Genomic DNA, 12,858 nt, shown 5'->3' on the forward strand with positions numbered 1-12,858 from the left:
GTGATGAATGTCAGCTATCTCTAAATGTGGAACGAATGTAAGTTAGTGCGGACTGAATAGGGGGAAAAAACCGTAATATTCGGGTACAGCATCAGTAGTATCCTGCTTGACATAGTCACGTCGTTTAAAGACCTGAGTGTAACGTTGCAAAGCGATATGAAATGGAACGAGCATATGATGATTGTGGCAGGAAAGGCGAATGGTCGACTTCGGTTTATTGGGAGAATTCTAGGAAAGTGTGGCTCATCTCTAAAGGAGAGCGCTCATAAGGACGCTAGTGCGAACTATTCTTGAGTACTGTTCGAGTGTTTGGGATCCGTAACAGGTCGGATTAAAGGAACACATCGAAACAATTCAGATGCCGACTGCTAGATTTGTTACCGGTAGGTTCGAACAATGCGCAAGTGCTACTGAGATGCTTCGGGAACTCAAAATGGGAATCCGTGGAGGACAGTCGAAGTTCTTTTCGAGGAACACTACTGAGAAAATTTAGAGGATCGGTATTTGAAGCTGATAGTAGAACGATTCTGTTGCCTCCAACATACATTGCATCTAACGACCACGAAGATAAGGCACGAGAAATTAGGGCTCATACGGTGGCATATAGATAGTTCTTTTTTCCTCATTCTGTTTGCGAGTGGAACAGGAAAGGAAATGACTAGAAGTGGTACGTGGTATCCTCCACCAAGCGCCGTAAGGTGGATTGCGGAGTATCGATGTAGATAAGAGCACAGGTAGTTCCAGTTTTCGAGAAAGGTCACGCAACAGTCGCATAAAACTAAAACTCTGACGCCTGTCCGTTGTAAAATTCTGAAACAATGTTTTATGCGTTCGTATTACGACACCTCTGGAGAACGAAAATATCCTCTTTAGGAATCAACATCGGTTCCGACAACGATTGTGGCAAACCAAGTTCACTACGTTTGTCCACGAGGTCCAGAAAGCAGGTAGATGTCATGTCCCTTGACTTCTGGAAGGCAATCGATACAGTTCCGAACTGCCGTTTAATAAACAAAATACAAGCATATAGAATATCAGACAAAGTGTGTGACTGGATTGACGTGCTTCTAGCAAAACATAAAACAGTATGTCATACTCAACAGAGAAAAGTAGCTTTGAGCGTACCCCATGGAAGTGTTATAGGCCCATTACTTTTCACGATGTATACAAATGACCTGATACATAACATCGTAATGATGCTTTTGTATACAGAGAAGTCGCAACGCTAGAAAATTATAGCGAAATGCAGGAAGACGTGCAGAGAACCGACGCTTGGTGCTGGGGTTGGCAATTGACCCTCAATATAAACAAATGTCATCTATCACGCATAGAAAGACAGAAGGATGCATTATTGTATGATTAAATAATTCCAGAGCAGCAACTGGAAGTAGTTACTGCCATAAAATATCTAGGAGTATGCTTATGGAGCTCCATGCATCGTAAGGTGGCTTGTGGACTATAATTGCAGATGTGGATGTGCATGTAGATGTAGGAAGGTCACCTCACGTACGGTACTCTTTGTGTATGCCTAGACGGCTCATTCAGCATGCCGAAGACCTTGTTCTGGCAGCCATGGGCGGCATAAAATGTAATCAACTACCAAGTGTGGCACACGTTGTAATGAACAATGCCCGTCATCTGGGCTCTGCAGTCACACTCGGTTCAATCCACCCACTGGCAGAGAGTTTCAATAAACACAGCCTTGTACACAGAGTTTCAGTAAGTTCACAATTTGTAGCATTGTCCACAGAGCTAATCGGTGCCCTGTGAGACAAATACAATGCTTGAATCAAAGACTTTCAGAGTTCATTAAGTAGCTAGGCTGCGACTTGCTAGACTTGTGTCCAAGAGTTGAGATCTTCAGGGGCACCCTAAATAAATCAAAAATGCACTACACATCAGACACTCCTACTTATGTGGTTGATTTTGTTTGGAGTGGAGATTTTTTAGCCTAGGTAAGTCTCCATCCAATCTGGATAATGAGAGCTGTAGGAGACCTGAAGTATTAGTGTAAGATCCAGATAAATGATGCCCCTCTCCCCATCCACAGATTAAACGATTAAAAACCTAGTGATCAACTTCCAAGGCACAAAATGCTGACTAAAACCCAACACTGACAGCAGTGAAACTTTTAGGTTTAACCTAAGTCTATATCAGAAGAATGGGAAATGACAGTGGCGTATCTGTTGCAGCAGACAAGGAACTCGAATCCACCAAGATAGAAATTGAAGCTGGATATGAGATTGTTTGGCCAACGGCCTTGCCTCAGTGTTAACACCGATTCCGGTCAGATCACAGAAGTTAAGCGCTGTTGGTAAGAGGTGTGCACCCAGCCCTCGTGGGGCAAACTGAGGAGCTACGTGATTGAGAATTAGCGGCTCCAGTATCGTAAACTGACATACGGCCGGGAGAGCGGTGTGCTGACTATGTGCCCCTCCATATCAGCATCCAGCGATGCCTGTGGGCTGTGACGACAGAAGAGAGGGAAATTAATGTTCTTGCTGCTGTTGCAGTTGATTCACATGTTTGCTCGTGCACAATCGCACTAGGAAGTGATATGAGCCAGGTAAGTGTCCTACACATTCTCCATCGACATAGGTCCCATCCCTACCACATCTCTCTCCATCATGGGCCGCACGGAAACGATTATGAGAATCGTGTTAGCTTCAGTGCATGGGCATTGGGACAGGATACTCCAGACGTATCATTAATCTTATTTAGTGATAAGGCACTTTTTACCAAGCATGGCCAGGTAAACCGCCGAAATATGCACTATAGGCCTATTGACTATCGCCGTTGTCTTCGCCAGTGGAACGTCAGCATCCAAGTAGTGTAAACGTGTGGTGTGGGATAGTGAACCATCAGCTCATAGGCCCGTTGTCCTTAGACGGAACACTGAATGCGCACAAGTATTGCAGCCTTCTAACAGACTGTCTTCCACGGCTGCCAGAAGACGTTCCTTTGAGACTAGGAGGAACCTATGGTACCAACATGATAACTGTCTAGCCCACTGTGCACTTAAGTACTACAGCATGCCTCCACGAATTGTTTCCATATCGCTGGATTGGACGCAGAAGACTTGTATCTTGTCCGACCCGTTCCCCGAATTTTACGCCTGTAAACTCTTTTTCTTTGGGGAAAGCTGAAGCACGCTGTCTACAAGGACATACCAACTACATACCAACTACACCCAGTGTTATGCATCGACGTATTATTGCAGCCTACTCGGACATCTCCGCTGAAATGCTACCATGTGTGCAGCAGTCGTTCCATACCAGACAGGAAGCGTGTATTGCCACTTCCGTTGGTCATTTTGAATACACCCTGTGATGGTCAATCACCTCTTTACTAGTCGGAATCCACATAACTAGTGTGTGCACTTGTTTAGTTCTTAGGTGTGAGCTACCACAGGTACTGAACAAGTGTAGTGTGGGTACTTTCCAAAATGATATCTCGTAAACGTCTCGCACTAAAATCTGCAACAAACACTACTGACATTATACTTTACCCTATTTTAGTTAGTTAATGTCACTAGGCATTGTTCCATTTAAAAAAAAGCGTATGTTTGCACAAAACATACACTTTCTAAGTTGAAGGGTTGACAAAACGAGCCCCAAGCTATCAATCTATGCCGTTAAAACCGCACACCGGGAGCATTTTCCACTTCCACAGCGGTGCAAGTTTTAGGTGATTTACCCCGTGTACGTTCCCCACTCATAGTGTCATGACTGGAGTTTCAATCACCTAACAGTCAATGGGAAAAATTAGTTTTGTGGGCATGAGGAGACATTCTGCGAAATAATATTATAATAATTCTTTGAACACTACCTGAAACAAACAATTCAAAAGCCTACACATGGTGAATCGAATGGGAACAAACACGCTTGACCTCATTGAAGATGTGTTTACGAAACTGGTGTCAGTGACAATGAGGCAGTGGATAATAGTACAACAGCTCGTGAAGGTAGGGATCCTCCATGATATACAGCCTCTGTGAAGAAACATCTTCAGAAACAGCGACTACCGCATAATGTGTGTAAAACTAAACATAGTGATACAGATAGGGATATACTAAATAAAACGCATTTGGATGTCAAAAGTCTTCAATGACCTCTGTAGTAGAATTTTATCGAATGACCTCTCACGAAACCAAAAGAAATTCTGATCATATGTAAAGTGGTTCCAAAGTTAATGGTTCAAATGGCTCTGAGCACTATGGGACTCAACTGCTGTGGTCATCAGTCCCCTAGAACTTAGAACTACTTAAACCTAACTAACCTAAGGACATCACACACATCCATGCCCGAGGCAGGATTCGAACCTGCGACCGTAGCAGTCGCACGGTTCCGGACTGCGCGCCTAGAACCGCGAGACCACCGCGGCCGGCCAAAGTTAATGTCCTGACACTCGTGGATGTCTGAGGAAACGAAACTGATAGTAGCAAAACAAAAGCAGACATTCTGAACTCCGTTTTTAAACTAACCATTACGTAGAAGACACAGAAGTACTGCCACATTATAATTTGCGGATTACTGCAGAAATGAGGAACAGCTGAAATCGGTAAAATTTAGCAAAGCTGCCAAGACTATTGGAATCTATGTAGCATTTACAGTAGAGTTAGCTCAGTAACATCAGTGGTGCGACAGCAAACTTGCTTTTTTCTCACAAAACACCCTGAAAGCCATAGATCAAGTCAGTCAAGTGATTGCTGTATTTCTTTGCTTCTGAAAGTCATTTCACTCAGTACTACACCAACATTTGTAAACAGAAGTACGATCATATGGGGTATCAAACACAACTGGTGACTGAGTTGATGATTTCTTTGTGAGGAGGATACAAATGTTATTTTGGATGGAGAGAGATCAACAAAAGCAGAAGTAACTTCAGGCAAGCCCAAGGGAAGTGTACTACGGCCCTTGGCGTTCATTTTGTACGTTAATGACTTGGCAGACCATATTAATAGTACCCTAAAATTTTTTTACAAATAAGACAGTCACCTACAATGCAGTAATGACTGAAACAGAAATGTACAGATATTAAGTCAGATATTGATAAGGTTCAAAAGAGATGCAAACATTGAGAAAAAAACTAATTGTGACCACACAATATCACTGAAACGTATCTGGAATCCATAAACTCTTACAAATACCTGAATGTAACAATTTTAGGGAAATGAAATGTAACGATAAAATAAGCTGAATCGTAAGTAATAGCAGGCAGCAGACTTCATTTCATTGGGAGGATATTGGCAAAATACAGTCAGTCTAAGTCTATGAATGTGTGGAGTCTGTTCTTTGCCCAACTAGGCCAATCAAATTATATGAATGCATGGTGTCTGTTCTTTCGGACATATGCAAGAGAACAGACACCATTCATACATATAATTTGATTGGCCTAGCTGGGCAATGGATCTACCTTCTCCAGTGCAGACTGCGTGTCTGTTCTTTTGGATATGTCGAAAGAACAGACACCACACATTCATACACGAGGATTGGAAGTTTAATAGTGGCAACTATTTATTTACAGTTCATACAAAATAGATACGTGTTTCAAAGTTTTACTGACCTTCAAAGTAGTCACCAGCATTGTGTATAACCCGTTGCCAGTGATGTGGAAGTCGAAGGATACTCTTAGCAGAGCCAGTTGTGTTGATAATTCGAGCGGTGCGGTTTATTACCCGACGAATTTGTAGCAGTTCTAAAGCGAATGCCGTGAAGTGTTTCCTTCAGTTTAGAAATCGAGTCGAACTTACGAGGGCTTAAGTAAAAAAAATGGTTCAAATGGATCTGAGCACTATGGGACTCAACTGCTGAGGTCATTAGTCCCCTAGAACTTAGAACTAGTTAAACCTAACTAACCTAAGGACATCACAAACATCCATGCCCGAGGCAGGATTCGAACCTGCGACCGTAGCGGTCTTGCGGTTCCAGACTGCAGCGCCTGTAATCGCACGGCCACTTTTTTTTTTTTTTTTTTTTTTTTTGTAGTCTCATTTTGTTCGTTTTCGTTCGTTGTATCTGCTAGGTGCGGACGTCACAAGACACCCGTTTCAGTTCGTAGTTGATCCATTATCTCAGTTTTTTTTAATACAGAGGGCAGCTAACCCTCTGACCGAACACGCTGAGCTACCGTGCCGGCGACACTTCGGGCTTAAGTCAGTGGAGTGCAGTATGTGGTATAGCACTTAGCTGCCCCATCAGTCAAACAAATCAGTAACAGCTTGCACTGTACGTGCTTGAGCATTGTCCTGCAAAATGATGGTCAGGTCCTACAGAAAGTGTCATCACTCCTGTCTTTATGCTGTTTATTTTTGGAACACAGCCTACGACCAGCTTAGAGGCAGAAGTGATGACACTTTCTGCAGGACCTGACCATCATTTTGCAGGGCAGTGCTCAAGCACGTACAGTGCAAGCTGTTACTGATTTGTTTTGGCAACGGGTTATATACAATGCTGGTGACTGCTTTGAAGGTCAGTAAAATTTTGAAACTCGTACCTATTTTGTACGAGCTGTAAATAAATAGTTGCCACTACTAAAGTTCTAACCCTCGTAGTTTTATTGGCCTAGCTAGGTAATGGATCCACCTTCTTTAGTGCGGATGCACAAATATGTCCGACCTCCTGTGGGAATCTCAGAGAGCGAATATGGAGGAAATGGACAGAGACTTCGGATACGTGGCGTTCGATGGAAGTGTAGATCGGCCCTGAGGCGTGCCGAGATAGCAATAACGGTGTGTCCCCGGATGACGCACTGGTTAGCGCACCTCCCTCGTAAGCAGGAGATCACGGGTTCGAGTCCTGGTATGGTATTTTCACTCGTCACCGCCGATTCCGCGTAATGTCACGATGCAACGGACATCAATAATCTCTTTACTTTCTTCCCCTCTCCACCATCAATTTACGTATAATATATAACAGCTGTGGATTCTGCATGCTGACTATTCTTTCGGATATGTCCAAAAGAATGCACACCATAATTCATATAATTAGCTTTACTACCGCTAGTATCTCATCTCCTACCTTCCAAACTTCACAGAAGTGCTCCTTTTTTTTCATGTCAACGCACACACCGCTGCAGAGTGAAAATTCCATTCTGGAAATATCTTTCAGGCTGTGGCTAAGCCTTGACTCCACAATATCATTTATTCTTGGAGTGCTAGTCTTGTAAACCTCGCAGGAGAGCTTCTTTGAAGTTTGAAGGGCAAAAGAAGTCAGACGTATAGCTGTCAGGACGAACCCTGAGTCGTGCTTCGGTAGCTCAGTCGGTAGAGCACTTGCCCGTCAATAGCAAATGTCCCGAGTTCGAGCCTCGGTACGGCACACAGTTGTAATCTGCCAGTAAGTTTAATACTAGAGCACGCTCCGCTGCAGAGTGAAAATTCCATTCTGGAATTATGAACTGCTTTTGTCGAGATTGCCGTCGGGGGAGTTCTGTTGGTGTTCCCGACTTTTTACGAGGCCATTTCCATACAGGATATTGTGCCTTACAGGAAAACCTGTGTACCATCACGTCGGTTACAATGCATTTGTCACAGTAAGGCGAATCTGCGAGGTGTATTTTTTTTTCTCTGCTTTTCACATAATCAGACTTTGAATTTAAGCTGATAATTTTTTCTGCGGATGTCATTCCACACTTGTTCCCCCTGCTAAGACTAACACTCTTGGAAGAAAGGAGGAGCTTACGGGCGCTCGACACTAAAGTTATCAGTACTCTTGCGAGAAAGGGAACCATGAAGAAATGGCTGTGTGTCAGTCTAGAGCAACGGTTCTCTTTTGGCGACGGAACTCTTTTGAAATACTAAATTTTTTTACAGGGCCCTAAAATAAGCAAAACCAGGTTTATGCCTACCCTCTAATTATAATCATTCAATGAAATTCATATAAAATAGGTATATTATACGTTACTGACTAATACAACTATATACAATGTTACAATACAAAACCATTTATGGAATATTCCGTCGACTCTTGGAGGAACATAGACATATTAAAAACTTGAATACACAGTATTAAAGTCCCACAATAATATTTATTTAATATTTGTGATCTGGCTTCTGGCGTACTAGACCATCGTCAGATAACTTAATGCTAAACAGATAGGCCACACGTCAGCGAGAGTTCATAGCTGTAAATGAATTGTTATTCAAAGATAAGTGATATTGTACGACTATACCGATAAAAAGAACCAAGGCTAATGTAATACCCAATGAGGCTCTGAACAAATAAATCTCATATTACACTATATTCAGAGATTAAAACTATACGGATTGATAAGCCAGATATGTTGTACAAGTGAGGAATGGCACGGACTGCTATGTAATATGAACAACATATTTGGCATATAAATTCACATACTTTCAATCTTTGAATTTACTATATACACGATTGATTTGTCCAAAGCTTTCTAGTTCTCTATTGTCAACACAAACAATCCAGAAATTTAATCTTTTTAAAGGTGGTTACTTTATTGGTACTGAAAACTGTTGTCTGTTTTCTTGTAAAGATAGATTAATTTCATTAATTTTTACGAATGTATTTCCCAAAATACCACCCTAAAAAACCAAGTCAGATCGCTCAAACAACAATTTAATAGAAATGTCCGTCATAAAAACTTGTAATTCAGCTCTTTCTTCGAATAATTTTTGTTAAGGTGTTACCGTGAGATAACCAATTAACTTCATTGTAGAGCAGTAGTGTGTTTTATGTCTGCTCCCATAATCTTCACACATTATTGAAAACAATTGGCACTGTGAGTGCGAGATTTAACGTAACTGATTATTTTTACGGCTACATGAAGAACCAATTTTAGACTTTACGGTCATTCATTATTGCGAGCGTTTGTCTGTGCATGTTACAATGGCTGGAACTATAGTTTGGCGCTTTACTTTTCAGATACCTCTCCTGCTGTTTTACCAGTCAAGGCCGTGCCCCCATCTGTACCATTATCGATACAACTTTCCAGTCGATATGGTTTATTTCAAGACTGTTGATCGAGTAAAAAATTTCTTTTCCGGTAGTGTTAGTCGGCAGCGACACCGTAGAAAGACGCATTGAAGATTTTTCATCGAGCATACATAATGTTACGTCTGCCACATACGATTTTAGTAGATTCTTAGAGATTGTGTGAATTTCACCCGCTTGTGAAATGTAGTAGCTGACTAAAAACGTTGCCTCCGCGGCGTTTTCTTTCACAATTTGGCTCGCAAATTCATAAGTTTCTAATTTTTTAATAACTGTTCTTTCTTACTATAAAAATTTTCCTTTTTTGTCTTTGCAGTCGGGGTGTATAGGTTCTAAACGTCCGTGCATATTAACAGAACCATAGAACTGTTCGGAAGTAGCTTGCTACATAACATACAGAGAGGTGAGCCGTTAAACTCAACACATCAAAGATTAATGTAAGCTTCATGATACATCATTTTTTTTTATTTTTAGTGAGTGGTTAGATATCTTACCGCTTGCAACAATGGAGCCTGTAGTCGTTGTATCACTTTAATGAATCTCATAGTCTTGATCGGAAATCTTTGAGGTTAATGACGCGTCTTCCAGAAAAACCACCTTCGAACTTTCGATGTAGGATTCTATCTACTTTAATCAGTTTAATTTTACAGTATGACAAACACAGAATAATATCGGCACAAGATACTGAATTTTACAATACAGTCAGTAACAAACACAAATTGAAAATACTCTTGTCAACGAGTGGTGCGCGGATTTGCCGTCCTGAACTGGACCGTGCATTGCAATCACAAACTCGATTAGGCACTGTACTTCGTGCTGCGCGGTGTTGGCTTGTATTCCCCGAGTAGTGTAGCTGAGATAGTGAAGCGACAAAAATCCTGCAACGCGGTTCGAGGTGTTTGTGCATGAGAAAGACTTGGAGAGAGCGTAGCGGAAAGATCGCAGTATGTGTAGACGAGACGGCGTGCAGAGAGAGAGAGGGTGAGTGAGAGAGAGGGGGGGGGGGGCAGGGAGAAAGCATCAGCACGGCCCCTGCGTGCACGTTTAGTGATGAGTATCGGGACACCACATACCTTCTTGTACAAGCGAAATACTTCTGTTTGATGTTTAAAATATGACCGTAGCATGATTGTAGATTTATTATGTTGTTGTCACCTCATTTTTGGCTCTTTGCACTAAGAGAGAAAAATAACTTTTGTCAAACCAACTTTCATATATTTGTAAGAGCTGTTTTTCTCAATGTATGACAAGATATGATGTCTTGTGTTCTTTAGGTTGACATTATTTTGGCTGAGACCTTGCAGAGCCTCAGCGCTGGCCTAGTGAATGTTTCCGGGTTGAATCCCTCACTCTGCAGCAGAGCGTGTGCTGTTTTGAAACTTTCTTTACATTAAAACTGTGTGCCTAGATAGCCAATCGGTAAGAGCAATGCCGTGAAGGGCTAAGTTGCAGATTCAAGTCCCCGTGTGGTACACCATTTCATCGTGTTAGGAAGCTTGGAAACAGCGCACAATTCGCTGCAGAGCGGAAGATTCGTTCTTTTAAACCGGATAGTAGAAGTAATTCCTTGGGAATGAACCACAAAAAGAAGAATGAAAAGAAGTCTTTGTGCTGGAAACTTCTGTGAAGAAAATGGTCAGTGAGCCCTTGCTGATTTCAGGTGGTAAAACGACTATGGCAGTAACGATAGCATAATGTTTTTGGCGTACTTACCATGATTTACTTCGTGGTTGCGAATGACCTGGTCACGAAAGCTCGCCAGGCTGTTCAGCTTGTCGTAATCGTCCGAACCGGGATAGCGGGTGCCGTGCCGTGACAGGATCCATATTTGCTGTGGCTCGCAGTCTGAAAACATTTGTTCAATAAAAGAGAGGTTGTCAGGTGATCGGCACGATGGAATTACGCGAAAAAGGAGAGAGGTTTGGATTCAGTGTTTCATTGGCAGAATGGTCCAGAAGACGGAGCGCTATCACTTCAGTTGTGCATGATATGAAACGAAACAGACTGTGGCCTGTCTAATGAATCGTACTGGGATTTGCATCGCATAAGGTATTTGGTGATAACAAAAAAAACTTGAATAAGCGTGACTGGACAAGGATTTCTACGTAGCTCCTTTCACGCGGGGTGTCCCCCAAGGAAGCGTAAATGGACCACTAAGCTCGAGCACGTCAGATCGTTTAAATATTTGTGGAAAATAGAAGCGATATGAAACGGAACGGACACGTTATGTCTGTAATAGGGAAGGCAGTTGGAAGATTGAGGTTTGTTGGACGGGTTCTGAGAGAGTGACCTTTACCAGTATATACCAGCGAATTAAGAACATGTTACTGGGATCATAACAAGTGTGTACTCAATAGCACAGTATGACAGATCTGCTGGAGGAACTTAATTGGGAATGTTTTCAAGACAAGCGACGTTGTTCTGTTGATAACGTGGTAGATTAACTTCGTGAACAGGTGTTGATAAAGACACCTGCCGAGCCGTATGCAAGCGGTGAAAAAGACAGGTAGGTAGGCAGATGGTATGGACGCGAGGGAAAAGCTCACATTAGTAATGTTGAGAATTTCAAAATACGTGATGCAGTCTTGAAAAATTCAGTAATTCAAGTTAATTGCATTTAGATTGTTATTTACCTTAACAAGTTACCTGTTTCCTCTGCTCAAGTAAATTTAAGTGATAAGTTTGAGAGTATAAACGTTTTTCACAAATTCATGATAACGACAAAAACTTGTCGTTATAAACATCAGAAGACTACGATATTGAACACTCCTTACAGCTCAATAATCGTTAATAAAATCTATGATCGCGTTTCTTATTTAAATTTGCTGAGATCATGTTTCAGTTAGAGTAAATTTTCTTGATTGAATTTTCTAAAGTAGTTATTAGCATGATAACTTTTTAATCACATTGCACAATAGTGCTTTGCATTGGCAGCAATTGTGCTGCAATTAAATTAAAGTCATCTTATCCACATTGTGTGAGTTTGCAGAAAGGTTTAACGTAGAATACGTAAATATTGCAGTTTAAAAGAGAGGTCAGGTTTTTTAAACAAAGATTTCAGATAAATTCTAGTTTAAAAATTTAACTGCAGTCACATTTCCTTCGGAAACCTTAACTGAAATTTTCTTCCTCACAGCTGGCGACCAATCTTCGCAGTTTTAATTCCATTTTTGAGGGGAAGTTTTACGGTAACTGACCACAGATCTTGTCGAGTCTCATTAAAGCTAGCTGCTGGTGCGGAAGGTGATTAGAACCAAACAAGAACACAAATTGTTCGTAATATAGACAGTGATTTGTTTTGTTTGATGATTAGGGCATTGTTCTATTGTGGGTCGAACCGTCCAACCATTTATGCACATTGGTGATTACATTCGTTACAATAAAATGTCTTGCCTGATTGGAAAAATTCATTCAGAACACTAGTCAAAGGTTCAGTAAATATTTTGTAACATAAAAGGCGGGAAAGATTGAATTTTGTCGACTGTAGAAACACGTACAGGCCCAACTAGGCAAATGCATGACGATCTCCACAACAAAAACTGCCAGACGTACCGGCAAAGTTTGCAATGTGCGGCCGCAGATTCTATTAAATTCCCAAGGCTCAAATGGCTCTGAGCACTATGCGACTTAACTTCTGAGGTCATCAGTCGCCCAGAACCTAGAACTAATTAAACCTAACCAACCGAAGGACATCACACACATCCATGCCCGAGGCAGGATTCGAACCTGCGACCGTAGGGGTCGTGCGGTTCCAGACTGTAGCGCCTAGAACCGCTCGGCCACCCTGGCCGTCTAAATTTCCAAGACAAAGAAAGATTTATCATTTCGTACAATCTTATCAATGAACGTGGCAATAAGCGCACAGGCACGTAAGCTGCTATTTATCGTAGTTAAACTC

General features: G+C 41.8%; 1 protein-coding gene across 2 annotated transcripts in view; it reads right to left on the reverse strand.

Moving 5' to 3' along the window:
- Positions 1-12,858, reverse strand: part of LOC126234428 (multiple inositol polyphosphate phosphatase 1) — a 298,738-nt gene that overhangs the window by 87,204 nt on the left and 198,676 nt on the right. For both annotated transcript variants that reach the window (XM_049943121.1, XM_049943122.1), the window contains exon 3: positions 10,674-10,805. In XM_049943121.1, coding sequence (XP_049799078.1) covers positions 10,674-10,805 — 132 coding nt within the window. The remainder of the gene's footprint in view (positions 1-10,673; positions 10,806-12,858) is intronic.

Source organism: Schistocerca nitens, chromosome 2, assembly GCF_023898315.1.
Source record: "Schistocerca nitens isolate TAMUIC-IGC-003100 chromosome 2, iqSchNite1.1, whole genome shotgun sequence".
In the NCBI taxonomy this organism is placed as follows: Eukaryota; Metazoa; Arthropoda; class Insecta; order Orthoptera; family Acrididae; genus Schistocerca; species Schistocerca nitens.